We start from the raw sequence: 16787 nt of genomic DNA, 5'->3' as shown, positions 1-16787 counted from the left end.
GGAAAAAAAAAAAATTCCAAATGTGGCCAATAGTGGATTTTGAAATCCAAAATGGACTCTACAAAAGATCGTGGAAAAAAGCCAACATGAGTTCGTATTCAGCTATATGTTTTGACGATTTTAAACCTTGCTGCCATGTTCTTTCCAAAACATTATGAATGCATTTACAATATATGTTTCGGAATGTATGCTCAGTTTGCATATTTCCTTAACGTATTTTGAAACCTTTTGGAATTGTCCGTCCTGGATGTTGTGTAACCCTTGACCAAACCGCTTTGTTATAATTGAGCTATAACGAGTACATACCAATTGAAAGGGCACACAAAGAGGTTTTATTTTATATGTATCATGTCTATAGCTATGTCACAATATCATAGAGTGAGAGAGTGAGTGAGTTGGGTTTAACGCCTCTTTTAACAATGTCACAATATCAAGGGAAGAAATAAGGGCAATAGCAGATAGGAAATCTAGGCAAGTTTGAAATCCAACATGACCTCCATAAAATAATTGTGGAAAGAAAACGACATCATTGTTCGTATTCAGTGACATGTTGATGATTTTAAACCTCTCTCACAAAGTTCTTCCCAAACATGTTGTTTTCTTACTTTAGCCCATACACTAGTAACCTGTCTGTCCCCAAACACCGATGTATTCTGTTATTTCAGACAATGAATACCTTTACAATAGATATTTCAGAATGAATGTTCATTTTGCATATTTCCTTAAAATATTTTGAAACGTTTTGGAATTGTGGGTCCTTTTCAGTATCAAATGAATGATATTATTATTTGTGATTCTTTAAGAAATATTAACGAAGGCAGTAACTGAAGAAGACTTACATTGACTATTGCAGCACCTACATGATCAGCCTTTTATATAGAGACACACAGGAAATTACAGGTGGAACGATTGACTAAAATCTTTCTTCCTGTGCCAATGTATAATGTCAACACATGTTCCGCTCTCACTAGTAAACATTCAAACATTTCTCGCATTGTTTTCATTATGTCTGGATAATCTTTAATACCATATGATAAGGAATATTATGAATAAGAACTTCTTTATCTTTACCAAGGGACCAGGGCCCCCTTGCACAAAGCGATGTTAGCGCTAAGATGATCGTAACTCCCATACTTTAACATAGGCTTAGATCGTTTTGTGCAAGTGGGCCCAGGAGTCGCCCTAACATCCATATTATGCCATCCTCGGGTGATGAAGGGGCAAGGTGTAGCCCAGCATTAAACGTCGTGTATAATTGTATAATAAAGACTTGTTATATATCATTCCTTGTCATATGTATTTTCAAATTTTAAATGCTTACGAAAACCAATTCTGTCATGGCTATGTTATCTATGAGCAATTATTATTAATAATATGTTTTATGTTCATTATAACACTCAACTGTACTTTCGTTCCGTTTATTAACAACATTTGTATGCCAATTATTGGTAGTACCAACGTTCAAAAGAACCAAATGTGCTCCCTTTATAACCATACTTTTAGTGTTCATTCTAATGATTGTACATTTACTTGATGTTTACGGATGAATAAATGTCCTGTGAGTTACTTCATTGGGTAGTTCTAATTAATCCTCATAATTTCTAATTAAATATATATATTTACGAAATGAGATCCTCACGTTTTGTATATACAGTTACCCATAACATACTTGGCAGTATTGTATAACTGAAGACAAAGTATGTGCCGACACGGAGGAAAGACCGAAGTGATGCAGGTCCCAAACGTTTACCACTTCGTTGAAACCCACGATCACGGGTATGGTGCTGACAAACCCAGAAACATAATCGCGGCGAAACGGGATTCGAACCCACCATCATAGGTTTCTGGCGTGCCCAACTCTGCACAGCCAATCGCGGCGCCTTATCGCTATGCCTCCTCCATGATAACAATATTCAGTGGTTTCAATAAGTGAATGCATTCTGCAAAATAGTACACACTGCAGGCACCACTTAAATAAAAAGGTGAGGTGGTGAGTTTAATGCCTCTTTTACGATGAGTGAGTAAGATTTTACGCCAGAAACCACAAGGCAACCAACAAAACACCGTTGCTTATGGTACATGCACACCACAAGCCTATACTTGTGCAAACAATCAGTAATGTATCGACATCCAAATATAACTGTCCACATCAAGGTTCATTTGACATAACACTCTTAATGGGACGTTTCCAAGAGCTAAACACCTCTATAAATCATATTAAACCTTTCACTCATTCACCCAGCATAGATGAATTGAACACTTAACATACTTTAGACAGTAGTTTATTCACCACGCCCAAGGGATTATACCTTCATTTCAGACGCCAGCTATATTAAGCGTAAATTGTCTAGGCCGCAATGCGCTGTGCAGAGTTGTGTCTCTTGACCAGAAACCTATGATTGTGAGTTTGAATCCCCCGGTTATGCTTCTAGGCTAGTCAGCATCATCCCCGCGCTCGTGGCTTTCACCAAAGTGGAAAACGTCTGAGTTCTACATCACTTCAGGCTTCCCTCCCACATTAAGCTGACAATACTGTTCAAAGCGGTGTAACACCCAACTCACTCATTCACTCACTTAAGCATTTCAAAGAATAAAGGCTTAATGATCAATAAGATTTTAATGTAATAGAATATGTGCATACTTGGACATTGAAGTTAGATAGAGGGGGGAAGTTATCGCAGTACAAAAGAAAAGCAAACTATTATAAAAATGATAGAATTGGCCTGGCAAAATGAGTTTTACACATCCCTGGTAAACCATTGAAGTCCTCGATATAGTGGTATTTTAGTGATTGACAAAAAGTCAATGAAACTGACTATATTGTGCAGATCACCGAAAACACGATTGCGTGTACCTGTGCACCTGTTCGTACCAACTTGGTTAATTATGACATATATAGGTGATGCATTACCTGTGAGACACACAACACACCGATAAGCCTTCCTTTGGGAGACCGATAATGTCTTCCTTAGGGAGACCGATAATGTCTGAACCTGAACCTCAAGTCAAAAGAACATGTTTGTATTTCAAATAAGTCAACAACAAGTGTATACATTTATAACCCTCACCACACACTGCACAATACTACAAATATGTACTTTTATATCTAAGTAAATCTAAAATAGAAAGAATGAATGTTTAACAAGGAAATTATTCTCACCACACACTGCATACATGTATAATGCCTAACATACATTACCTGCTTTAACGGGGTCACTGGTGGCCCAGTCGTCTAAGGCGCCGCGATTCGCTGTGCAGAGTCGCGTCCCTTGGACTAGCCAGAAACCTATGACTGTGGGATCGAATCCCGGTTCGCCCCGATTATGTTTCTCGGTTTGTCAGCACCATACCTGTGCTCGTGGGTTTCACCGAACTGCTAAACGTCTGAGACCCGCATCACTTCGGACTTTTCTCCCACATTAAGCTGACACGCCGCGATATAACTGTCAGTTTATATTCGTCTTGACAGATGTGTCATTGGGGGTCTAATTTGTGTGTCAGGGGTCTGAACTGATTGTTTACAGGATGTAGTGTTGGTTCCTTCTCTCTCAAGCTGCCTGGACACAGTTTGTCAGTGATATCACACTGAACAGACATTTACGCTTAAGTAGATCAGAACTGAAATATCAAATATGTATTGGTGTTGTTTTACTAGGAAAAGTAACCCGTCACAACACCGGAAGTAGTCAATATTTTGAGTTACGTGACCTCCATCAATAAAATAATTGTCTCGAACCTATCGTCTGCTGTAGCAGGATACTATTGTAACTGTTGTGGGTTATTCAATTTTGGATTAAACCTTTTTGGGCACGCCAGAAACCTAGGATTGTGGTTCGAATCCCGGTTCGCCCCGATTATGTTCCTAGGTTTGTCAGCACCATACCCGTGCTTGTGGTTTTACATTTGTAATGAACTAGTTTAATTTTCCGGTAGACAACTGCACAAAAAGTATATAATAAATAAGATAGTCCATGTGTGTCGGGAAATATCATGTTTCTCTCATCTTGCGACGGGGGAAAAGGTGATATACTACTCGTGGCTACGATTATGGGTTCGAATGTTCGAATCCCATACCCTTGCTCTTGGGTTATACCGAAGTGGTAAACGTCGGAGACCTACATCACTTTGGACTTTCCTCCCACATTAAGCAGACACGCCGCGTTATAACTGTAATATTGTTAAAAGCGGCGTTAAACCCAACTCACTCACTTACTCATACAGTTGGGTAAATGTACCAAACATGGTCCTAATCACCAAATGAATACACCTTATAATCAAGGACCAAAAGCTTTTATATTCAGTGGATACATTTCGTCACATGGAAAACTAATAACACTGACAAAAGGCAGGTATTGTATGTTTTAAATTGAGGCTTAGTTAGCACACCGAAAACTGAAACAAGTTAGAGAACAATTCGTTTTGTGTTACTGTTACATGGATAGCTCTATATTCGTGCAAATGTACACTTGTCAATCTCATATCATATAAAATAATAAAGTCCACGTTAGTCCAACATCTTTTTTACATCAGTTAACAAAACAAAACACAGGTATTTTATTTTTAAATGGAGGCTTAGCTAGCACACTGAAAACTGAATGTAACAGATGTTGGACTTATATATTACATGTACACCGTTGAACAACGTCTTCTTTATATCAGTTAAAACTAACAAAACATAGGTAATTTAGTTTTAAATTTAGCCTTAGCTCGCACACTGAAAACTGAATGTAACAGATGTTGGACTTATATATTACATGTACACCGAGTGAACAACATCTTCTTTATATCAGTTAAAACTAACAAAACATAGGTAATTTAGTTTTAAATTTAGCCTTAGCTAGCACACTGAAAACTGAATGTAACAGATGTTGGACTTATATATTACATGTACACCGAGTGAACAACATCTTCTTTATATCAGTTAAAACTAACAAAACATAGGTAATTTAGTTTTAAATTTAGCCTTAGCTAGCACACTGAAAACTGAATGTAACAGATGTTGGACTTATATATTACATGTACACCGAGTGAACAACATCTTCTTTATATCAGTTAAAACTAACAAAACATAGGTAATTTAGTTTTAAATTTAGCCTTAGCTAGCACACTGAAAACTGAATGTAACAGATGTTGGACTTATATATTACATGTACACCGAGTGAACAACATCTTCTTTATATCAGTTAAAACTAACAAAACATAGGTAATTTAGTTTTAAATTTAGCCTTAGCTAGCACACTGAAAACTGAATGTAACAGATGTTGGACTTATATATTACATGTACACCGAGTGAACAACATCTTCTTTATATCAGTTAAAACTAACAAAACATAGGTAATTTAGTTTTAAATTTAGCCTTAGCTAGCACACTGAAAACTGAATATAACAGATGTTGGACTTATATATTACATGTACACCGAGTGAACAACATCTTCTTTATATCAGTTAAAACTAACAAAACATAGGTAATTTATTTTTTAATTGAGGCTCAGCTAGCACACTTAAAACTGAATATAACAGACGTTGGACTTATATATTGTTTGTACACCGAGTGAACATTTGCCTCATTTTTGTGTATATATATAGAGGTTAGATCAGGCGAGTGTGTTTGGGGAATATCCTATATTAGGAATAAACAATGTATTTAGCGAACGAGGGACACCAGGAAAAGGCTTCACACATGGTATCTAAGTGGGCAATCGAACCCGGGTCTTCGGTGTGAAGAGCGAACCCTTAACCACAAGGTTACATCACCGCCTTTATTTATAAAGCGACCCGTTAGGATCCGGTGTAGAATAGGTCTTCAGCAACCCATGCTTGCCGTAAAAGGCGACTATGCTTGTCGTAAGAGGCGACTTACGGGATCGGGGGGTCAGGCTCTCTGACTTAGTTGATGCATGTCATCGATTCCAATTGCGTGGATCGATGCTCATGATATCAATCACTGGATTGTCTGGTCCAGACTCGATTATTTACAGACCGCCGTCATATAGCTGGAATGTTGCTGAGTGCGGCGTTAAACAACAAATCAAGCAAGTATTTATAAAGCCTTCCCAAACATGACCAGCAGTCTTCAAATAGATTGTTTACGCCTGAAAATAGATTTGGGTTTGCCAGTTGTCGTTGCAAAGAATTGTACTTTCGTTTCAGACGCCAGCTATATTCAGCGCAGTGTTCACTGTGTTGTCGGCTATGACGCTGTGGGCAAAGGCTATCGACTCTCCGCCATTGCTGTAGTGGAAAAAACCTGTATTCAACTGTTATTACTGCCTCCTGTCAATACTGTGAGTAGATAGGGTATACATGCCTACCTCATTTCTGTCTTAAAGCAATCATGTGTCTCCTAAGCGTGTATCTTTTATATTTCACCTGACATGTACTGCTTACAAAAAAGCTATAGTAATGACATGTTTAAGAAGGCTAAATATCGATCGGCAGTCTCTCAACGTAAGCACTTTCGGCCTACTTTTGCAATTTTTCAACAATGTTTATTAATAGTACCATATATTTAAAGCGATGGATTCCAAAATATGCCGAGGAGAGTTGTTATGTAATAGAGAGGGTTGGGTGATCCTTTTAACACTCGTTATAACGCTGTTAGTGTTTGAATAACTTACTATCGTTCAGTGTGCTGAGTTTGGATACGTTATACTAGACCCGTGAAGATCCGGGTTAGAATAGGCCGTAAAAAGGCGATTATGCCTGTAGTATAAGAGGCGACAAACGGGATCGGGTGGTCAGGCTCGCTGACTTGGTTGATGCATGTCATCGTATCCCAATTGCGTGGATCGATGCTCATGATATCAATCACTGGATTGTCTGGTCCAGTGATTATTTTTCGGACATCCGTCATATAGCTGGAATATCGCCGAATGCAGCGTTAAACAACGAACAAACGAACGGACGTTATACTTCGTTCGGTTTTAAAATAAATATAGAGCTAGTTTTAATCCGTGACACTACCTCTAATTTCAAAATACAGTACGTTTATGTCCTAAATATACGTGCTTTGGAGAGTTTGTTTGTTTGTTTGTTTGTTTGTTTGTTTGGACCATGACCTGTATGTTCAATTAAGATTCGCCCATTTCCTTTCAAATTTGACTCCCAACGGAGTTACTATTAACCAAACATACGACTGTCAACACTAGTCTTCGTGTAAGAGCCTGTAGATGAACCACAAACTAGACGTAGAATGACAATCAAGCATATTTTTCTTAACTGTATAGACTTATCTCTCACAAGGGCTATTTACTATCATCCAACGTCTTTAAATGAACGCCGTATATGACTGGAATACTGTTAAAAGCGGCGTTAAACCAGACTCACTCACTCGCTCTTTAAAGGATCTTTTTATTAGGGGTGACTATTCGCCTGGAAATCACTATTAATATTAAAAGAAACTTTTGGGGTAACTATTGATATTAAAAGAAACTATTGGGATGACTGTTGATATTGTAAGCAACTATTGCGATATAACTGAAATCGATCTATGGAACGGAAACTGATTTAACAATCGATATATTGACTTTAAGTGCTTACCAATAGCAATATATCGATATTTCGATTTATCGTGACACCCCTACTTTTTATCAATGTCAATGCTCGATCAAATCTCGATTTTTTAAAACACATAGAGTTATTAGATGAATTTAGAATTTTGAATTGTTTTAAATTAGTGTGATGTTATTAACAACTGAGTTAATATTGAAGGCTGGGCCACTCAGGGGGGGTAAAGGAGTGTAAAATTATTGTCCCCCTGACAGTGGCAGAGTCCATCTATATTTAAGTGTATAATATCAACTTGTGTTTTAATGTATTGATGGTAAAATCCTACCGGGAATCATGCAGGAAGCAAAGTTCCCATGATTTCCAGTTAGGTGGCCTAGCTTTGCTTGCCGTTGGGTTTTGCCTGCTTTTCATTCATGTGAACTAATTGACTGAAGACAATCTTTTTTAAATATTGCTTAGGTTTGTTTTATATCTAAACTGTGATATTTACCTTACTGTTTTACTGTCTTTCGTCGATAAGTCTTTAATGATAGTAATTATCTTGTTCTCATCGCGATATGGATGCGATATGGATGCGATGTACATTTTAACTCACTCACTCACTCACTCACTTACATACCAGACGTACTTCACACACACCAGTGGGGATCCCGGGTTTTAGTTTGGTTTGTTTGTTGTTTAACGCCGCACTCAGCAATGTTAAAGCTATATGACGTCGGTCTGTAAATAATCGAGTCTTGACCAGTGATTAATATCATGAGCATCGATCCACGCAATTGGGATACGATGACATGCATCAACTAAGTCATCGATCCTGACCACCCGATTCCGTTTCGTACCCAGACGGCGTGGATCGTCGTCCAATTTACAGGCTGACGTCATATCGGTGGAATGTGGAGTACAGCCTTAAACAACTTATAACCTTAAATTACATATAATATCCATTGATTGAAGTCGGGGACATACAAACATATATCCTTGGTTTTATATTGCTGAAGCTCCCGAAATGACGAATGAGATGTCTTCAAACGTTTCGTATCCTTTGGTCTTCAACAACCCACGCTTGTAGTAAGAGGGGGGCTAACGGGGTCGGGTTGTAACGGGATCGTATTTTAATTGCGTAGATCGATGCTCATGATGTCAGTCACTGGAATATCTGGTCCAGTCTCGATTATTACAGACCGCCGTCATAGCTTGGTTATTGAACACTAAACAAACAAACGTATGTACCACTACCACTTGTTTCATTCGTGAATAACATACATGTTTCTATTGCAGGTGCTACAATGTCTTCAGGGCGCTTTCTGAGCTTGGGCAGAAATCCTGTCTTTCAGATGCAAGCCTTTCTCGAAGATGACAGTGAAAGCTTCGTGATAATCCCAGAAGAGGGAGGTAAGGTGCATTTTAGATAAGGGCGTGTACTGTCAGATTCATAACAGATATTAATTCTTTTTAAAATTAATGCAATTTAACTATTATTCACACCCACAGATGACATATCACGCCTACATTTCTATGTCCTTTTGAGATAAATGGATTCAGCCGATTGCAAATGAAACGGGTTTTATCTCAACAGAAACGGGTGACCCCTCCAGTCTCAGCGATCCACATACACATCGTATACCACTGTCCCCTGTCCAGCTGCAGTACTTGAAGAGCAAGCCAGCAGCGACACAAATTGTGTCCGAAAAGTTGAATAATGAAGGCTTCAGATGCAAGTTTGACTTCAATGCATCTACCGTTACCATCTCGACAAGTGGGTCCAAGAGTGATGACCAGGCCCTACAAATGATCAAGGAAAGCATAGTGGAGATGGACTTCTCCACTGAAGAGATTCCTTTGCTGAAGGAGGGTGGGGTGGAAGCCCTACCAGCAGAAGGACCAGGGAATCTAGAAGTTCTTATTGTCAGAATGGGATCTGTGGTGAAGGTTGTTGCCTTGGCTGATGCGGCGATAAAGTTGGGACACAGTTTGCAACGGTCGCGGTATATGCTACAATCCATGCAACCAGCACCTGCTCAAGACAATGGAAGCGAAACGATTCTAATGTCCGAGGATTGTGCCAACTATCTCACCAAATACAAATGGACAGAGATGAAAGCACTGATAAAAAGGTTTTCTGGTGTTGTGTTGACAAGAGCTGGCAATTCAATGGAGGTCAAAGGGCCACGAATGCAAGTCAGGGGAGCAGTACAAGTCGTCAACGATGAAGTGGAACGTGTCAGCAGCTTCCCCATAACTCTAGGTCCTGGAATAAGCATTCTAGCTGTGGCAAATGTATCCCAGCGAGTTAGCGAGAAGCACCAATGCATCATAGCTCCTCAACAACAAATTGGCTTCATGGAACAAACTCAGTCCCTAACACTAGACTCCCTTCGGATGAGTATGTCATCAGGTATGTGTACTAGAGAATAATGTAAACTAGTCTTTGTTTGTTTGTTTGTTGTTTAACGACGGCAATATTCCATCCATATATCAGTAAATAATCTAGTCTAGACCAGACATGCCAGTGATTGACATCATGAGCATCGATCCACGCAAATGGGATACGATGACACGCATCAACCAAGTCATCGAGCCGGACCACCTGATTCTGACGATAAGCTTAGTCGGCTTTTACGCCTTTTCTACCCCGGATCTTCACGGGTAAAAAACTCGTCTGTATCGGGTTCTGTCAAATATGTTTCATATTTGAATTAATCCATTGTCTCAAATGTATCATACACGTATATATTATTATCCCACAAACTGTATATATGATAATGTTCCATTAAAATATAGACAGTGCAATTTCAATTATAGAAATAAATTTTACGGAATATTTTCAAAAAATGTTTTGCAGCCCCGAGGAAAACAAAGGTCAAAGTTGTCATGAATGCACTTGAACGACAAAAGGTAAATATGGATGTTTAATTAAGGATAATATGGATGTGAAGTAATCTTACGTGATCGATAAGGGACCATGTTTGGAATCATCTTGTGGAAATAACATCCACACAAGATTATAATTATTCTGTTTATCAATATCATCCAGAAATATACGTTTACCGACAACATTGAGTATTGATACCTGATCGTGTTTATCTACTCGTCTACTAAATAATAACTAAGTATTTATTATTTCTAGGCTGATGTTATTGTCAATACAACCAACGAGGCGTTGAAGTTGGGTGTTGGACGCGGTGTGTCCTGGTGCATCCTTCAGGCGGCTGGGGAACGCATCCAGGAACAGTTGACGAGAGAAAATCCCAAGGGGATCGGCCACGGTGAAGTGGCAGAATCTGGCCCTGGGAACATCAAGACGTGTAAGGCCATTTATCACGGATCTCTGCCAGGTTTTCCGGTGCCAGAAAGTCCGAACTACCAACAAGAGGAGGACAATTGTTTTAAGGTAGGTATATTCATGGTAAATGCCGGAAATTAGATGTTCCTACACTTTCTCTTTCTACAATGATTTGAAAGAGTTGTTTGATCGGTGTTTGGGCCTCAGAGGGATAAATATATGGAGGATAGTTTTAAATTTGACCACAAATGATGACTGATTCGATTCTATAATTGGACTTGCGCCACATGTCCCGTCTTTGTTTAAGTGAAATCTTGACTTGACTTTGTATGTGTTTGTGACGAGTGACACCGGTGGGACAGGATACGTTCACTATTTCACAAATGCCTTGTATCTTCACTATTTGAGAGTAGCACATGCTTTTGAAATAATCTGAATTGTACCATGGACACCGCTTTTAGCAGAAATGTCTTATAGTTTTGGAAACGGTTTGTGAGTGAGTGAGTGAGTGAGTGAGTGAGTGAGTATGGTTTTACGCCGCTTTTAGCAATATTCCAGCAATATCACGGCGGGGGGCACCAGAAATGGGCTTCACACATTGTACCCATGTCGGGAATCGAACCCGGGTCTTCGGCGTGACGAGCGAACGCGTTAACCACTAGGCTACCCGACCGCCCCGCCTACGTCAGAGAAGTAGACCCAATATGATCCGAGGCCATACGCAAATGCAACTGTTGGGTTTATTTTGTACTTAACCCCGCTTATTCTGTATTTGATATATATACATATGTATGTTCTCCTCAAACCCGAATTCGATTCGAGTGTCAATTTTTCATTTCTGTCAATGCAGTGGATGGTATCCCTGGTTTTCAACTGCCTGATCAAGGCATCGGGGAAGGGCTACAAGACCATTGCCTTCCCAGCTCTTGGCACCGGGTTCCTGAAGTACCCTGTCCAGCATGTTGTCCAGCTGATGTACAAGGCAATACGGCTATTCAATGACGACAAGAGATCTGGATCCATCAGAGAGATCTTCATAGTGATCCTCCCGGAAACGCAGCTCTCAGTCAAACAGGTACGCAACGTTTTCCACACCAAATGTATCACAGGTAATAAGTGCCACAGTAGAAGCAGGCGATGTATCTGAAACAATTGTGGTGATGAACGCAATCTTTTTGACACCAACGTCTCCGTGGTCTAGTGGTAGAGCGTCCGCCCGGAGAGCGGAAGGCCCGGGGTTCGATCCCCGGCCGCGTCATACCAAAAGACGTTAAAAGATGGTACTTGTTGTCTGGCGCTCCGGATTATGGGGCTAAAACAAGAACTGGTCGGTTCGGAGTCAGTGTACTATGTCTGAGTGGGGTATTCATGTTAAACTGCGGTATGGCATCTCAGTGGGCTAGCACTGTAAATCGGCATCATTCCGGACTAGTACAAGCAGCCACACAGGTGCACGTCGCTATACAAGTGCCATAATCTTCAACGCGACGTTAAACCCAATTTAATCTCACCTATTTCACACCATTTTGTAAAATATATCTGATTGTTGTGATTAATAGACTTTGTAATTATACAAGTGGTGCTCAAATATCTTACATATCTTTTTGATGACCTCAAATTATTGTTTCTCTATGTGTTTTCTTCTGAGATACCGTTGTCTGAAAATGGTCCGAACTATAATATAAGCTTTGAACATTTTCAAGAGGAGGTTGGTTGTGTTTATGTTGAAATCAATGTTATGTGACAGTTGTTCCTGGCGCACCGTCATACCTACAAACTGAAGACAAAACACCTCGCAGTTGTGGAACAGTTTCACGAGGGTTTGTGGTTTATTTTCCCAAAGGTACAATGTTATGAATACGTTATAAATATGTTGTTAAACAACCACATAATTGTGATTCAGAAACAAAAACACCCAGATAAATAAAGACAATTGAAACCGTGTGCTCACTGAAATTATTTCAATGTTTTCCGGTCAATATATCATGAAGCCAAGATGTCATGACACAAATTGTATACACACGCTCAAAATGAACAGAAATAGCTTAATAGATATAGTTCTGTTTCTAAGACAGGGCAAAAGGGTCTGCAGCACATTTCTGATTTACCTAATCCTTGTTGCTGAATAGGTCTTCAGCAACCCATGCTTGCCGTAAAAGGCGACTATTCTTGTCGGAAAAGGCGACTAACGGGATCAGGTGGTCAGGCTCGTTGACTTGGTTGATGCATGTCATCGTATCCCAATTGCGTGGATCGATGCTCATGATGTCAATCACTGGATAGTCTGAAGCTTGCCGTAAATGAACTGTTAACATATTGTGAAAGGATACTTGGACATTGATGCCAAATTTGAACCTATTACGAGGAAGTTTTTGTAGCTGAGGGATGAGACAACCCTGATTAATGACTCGTTCTTTCAAATACAAAGTGCATGCCTTGAGGGCTTGAACTAGTTACTGTTGTATAATTGACCAGGTTAATCAATGTCTTTCCTGAACGTGCATTACGTGGATCGATGAGCATGATGTTAATCGGTGGATTGTCTGGTCCAGACTCGATTATTTTCAGACCGCCGTCCCATAGCTGGAATATTGCTGAGTTCGGCGTTAAACAACAAACAACCAACCTTATTTTTTATTATTCATTTATAGTGAAGAAGTCGGAACAAAAACGCAAATGCGAGATCCGTGTACAAATTGGAAACACCTTGCTTCAAGTTGTACAAGGCAGTGTAGGCGAGGCAAGAGAAGTGACAGAAGCTGTCCTCGTTCTGTGGAATGATACGCAAATAGAAAGTAAGAATGGGATTATATACACATTTACAAAGTTACGTTCCATAACAACGAATGTATTTTCTCTCGCCCTGAAGATTGTTGTGAGATATATTATCATAGTGGTCAATTTAGTCCATTTCAGAAAAAAAGACTGTGATATTATTGTAAAATATTCTTAACATTTGTATCTTAATTGCATAACACAGAGAGAGAGAGAGAGAGAGAGAGAGAGAGAGAGAGAGAGAAAGAGAGAGAGAGAGAGAGAGAGAGAGAGAGAGAGAGGAAACTCTATGGTATGCTGTATGCCCGTGACTGCCCACTCGTATGTATATATGTATATATATATAAATGAGAGAGAGAGAGAGAGAGAGAGAGAGAGAGAGAGAGAGAGAGAGAGAGAGAGAGAATATCCCTAAGTCTTTATTTTGCCATTCTCTTTCAAGATGTAGCTGCCAATCCAGGACTTACCTGCACAGATGCTGACAAGACTGACTGGCAGTGTTCATCCTACGGTACGTAACGGCTACCTACGTTCCACCATTGTCTGCATCAGAATCTTCTTGCCATTAACTGTTAACCCGCGTTAGTTCATGCATCACACGTTACACACGTAACTGTTGGCATATGGATTACTCCTGGGCCCACTTGCACAAAGCGATCTTAGCGCTAAGACTATCGTAAGCCTATGTTAAGTGGGCCCTGCACTCTAATCATGTCCCAACCCGGACGATTTCACTGACAATTTCTCTTAGTATGGCGGGGTTTCAGTAAAACACCAACAACATATTGAATTTTTTTTTTCTTTTTTATCCATGGCGTTTTTAGTTTCAACCTAATCACATTGTTTCATTTTTAGGTACCAGCACATTTTAGTGTATACTTTCATTTGCCCTGCAGTTTATAAAAAGACTTTTTGTGACAATAGTTTATGTGTCTTTTCAGTCTCTGAACTTAATGAGAGAATATGTGCCCACGACAGCACCAGCCTGCCATTTGCAACTCTGTTACATTCCTACTGCCCAAACAACCAAGAAAGCACCGTCGTCGACGCCATAGCAGAAGGGATCAGAAACGCTGCCAAAATAAAATGCAACACCATCACGGTGCCATTAGCACCTTCTGGTGAGGTTTGATGAGCACTGCTGCCGATATGCAGACATTAAGCATCGTATCCCCACGTTGGAACTCATTTGACATTTTGATATATCCTAACGATATTTTTTAACAATATTGCCAAGTTTGCGCTTGCTCAGTAATGGAAACCATTGTCAGGACACAGGTGAGCACAGGCGATAGCAAGGTTCCCTGACTGTAAACCGAATATTCTAGAGAAATAATCTGTATTTAAACTTTGGAATCGGTTCGTGAACATTTTTTAACTATGTTTACTAGTTTGCGCGAGCTGAATGATAGAAAACATATTACATATTACTAAAATACTGCGACCAATTGGACTCGAATCAACTTGTCAGGAGATCTGATTCAAATGACGAAGGTTGGATATTTTGTTGATCTGGCTCCCAATCACATTGCTCTATTTGTGCAAACTGATAACTCCAAAGCTATATTCGAATGTAAGACATGGCTAGGATTACAATAGTACACATCAACAAAATGATTCCTACAGTTCAAATGTGAAGAATGTGTGTGTTGATTCTTTTCAGGTGAAATTGCTAAAAGACCGAACACCGCTGCCCAAATGGTCTTTAAAGGGGTGAAGAAGGCGAGCGACACTGTCTGTGTGGTCACCGTCATTATACCCGATGAACACGTGTTCCAACCATTCAGCAACAGAATCGCAGAACTTACTCTGAAACAGATGCAGGTTCCGGCGGACATTGACAAGTCTCCCGTAGCAGGTATATGTCACATTTTGGATGACTTTTGTTTTGAAAGCTTCCTCAAAATATATGACTAAACATATTATGATTGGTAAGGAAAGGCTTCTATTAGAACGTTTTAAATTGTTGATGTTGCCTTATTGGACTTATTGGACACAAATATTATTTCCATAGAAATATTGAGAGTAATCCCTCACGGCGAGAAACCGTGATAAGTAGCCAACTTTGAGGGTGTAAGAGGTCACTCTCATGACATAGATCTGAGGTTCTTTCAATTAAGAAATGAAATATTTTGTTGTAATGCTGTTCCCGAGCTACTTCTTGTCCCGTCCTCAAGTGTAGGATGAATGGCAGAGAGTCAAAAAGTCCGAAACGTCTATAGAAAGTTAACATCTGTGACATGTTCCATGTCTTCCTGTTCTGAAATGCCAATCACAAACTTCAGTTCATATGATTGGCGAGTCGCGTTGAATTCAAATTCTACAACCAGCCCATTGACCTGAATAATATTTTGTTGAATTATTTCGCAGTCAGGACATAAGTGAGCAGAGGCGATAGCAATGTTTCCTGACTATAAACTAAACAGTCCAAATATTCTTGATAAATAATCAATATTTAAACATGTTGAATCAGTTGGTAAAGATTCAAATTATTAACACTTGTATTGTTTGGTTGCCAACTTAACTGGTTTCAAGATCATTAACTTTCATTTATAAGGCAAACTTCATATTGTAGAAAGGTCACCTGTCAATAATTAAGTGAGTGGAATTCACATGAAAATTGCTACAACATATTTCTGTTTAAAGCCCCTTTTTTTGTCCCTTCAGTTGATCTATGGGAGAAGACATATGCCGACATAGCGTCCCAGACGCAGACCAGCAGACTGACAGCAATGGTCGTAACAATTGCCGACTCGAAGTACCTTGTTACGTCAGACTCAGAAGACAAAAATAAGATGGCGGCCGATGACTTTAAGAAGGAGCTGATCAAGGAGCTGCCACGTAACACCAGTCACAGTTACATCCGACTCGGGTGAACAACGCACGGAAGAAGCCACAGACAGTATGTGATTTGGAGGACCTTCGGTATATTTGTGAATGTCTTTTCACATTTTTCTATATCACTGTAGGTTTACTCACGTCCATTTATGTTACGTATTAATGCAATCTAACCAATTTGTAATTTGTTTGTGATTGTGATTGTGTTTGTTGTTGTTTAAGGTTGTTGTTTGTTGTTAAACGTCTCACTCAGCAATGTGCCAGCTATATGACGGCGGTCTGTAAATAATTGAATCTGGACCAGGCATTCCAGTGGTTGACATCACGAGCATCGATCCACGCAACTGGGACACGATGACATGGATCAACCAAGTCAGCGAGC

At 39.6% G+C, this 16787-nt stretch overlaps 1 protein-coding gene across 1 annotated transcript; it reads left to right on the top strand.

Annotated features, from left to right (window-relative positions):
* The first annotated feature begins 6186 nt into the window (after window positions 1-6186).
* LOC139451681 (protein mono-ADP-ribosyltransferase PARP14-like) lies at window positions 6187-16582 on the top strand. Its single transcript, XM_071233002.1, has 12 exons — window positions 6187-6284; window positions 8788-8901; window positions 9086-9904; window positions 10352-10404; window positions 10637-10900; window positions 11643-11867; window positions 12540-12612; window positions 13444-13587; window positions 14010-14078; window positions 14509-14688; window positions 15231-15425; window positions 16235-16582. Exons 2-12 carry the CDS (start codon window positions 8796-8798, stop codon window positions 16441-16443), a joined length of 2337 nt encoding a protein of 778 aa, XP_071089103.1. The 5' UTR covers window positions 6187-6284; window positions 8788-8795; the 3' UTR covers window positions 16444-16582.
* The last annotated feature ends 205 nt before the right edge of the window (window positions 16583-16787 follow it).

Source organism: Haliotis cracherodii, unplaced genomic scaffold, assembly GCF_022045235.1.
Source record: "Haliotis cracherodii isolate W230 unplaced genomic scaffold, xgHalCrac1.p SCAF_9, whole genome shotgun sequence".
NCBI classification, from domain to species: domain Eukaryota; kingdom Metazoa; phylum Mollusca; class Gastropoda; order Lepetellida; family Haliotidae; genus Haliotis; species Haliotis cracherodii.
Note: the sequence above shows the minus strand (reverse complement) of the source record. Positions and strands in the feature narration are given on the sequence as shown.

Bases quoted from the DNA above. Each gene is read 5' to 3' on its own strand.
- LOC139451681 (XM_071233002.1), top strand. From the start codon at position 8,796: ATGTCTTCAGGGCGCTTTCTGAGCTTGGGCAGAAATCCTGTCTTTCAG. The intron at 10,405-10,636 runs GTAAATATGGAT...TATTATTTCTAG, and splicing joins ATGCACTTGAACGACAAAAG to GCTGATGTTATTGTCAATAC. The intron at 15,426-16,234 runs GTATATGTCACA...TTGTCCCTTCAG, and splicing joins TGACAAGTCTCCCGTAGCAG to TTGATCTATGGGAGAAGACA.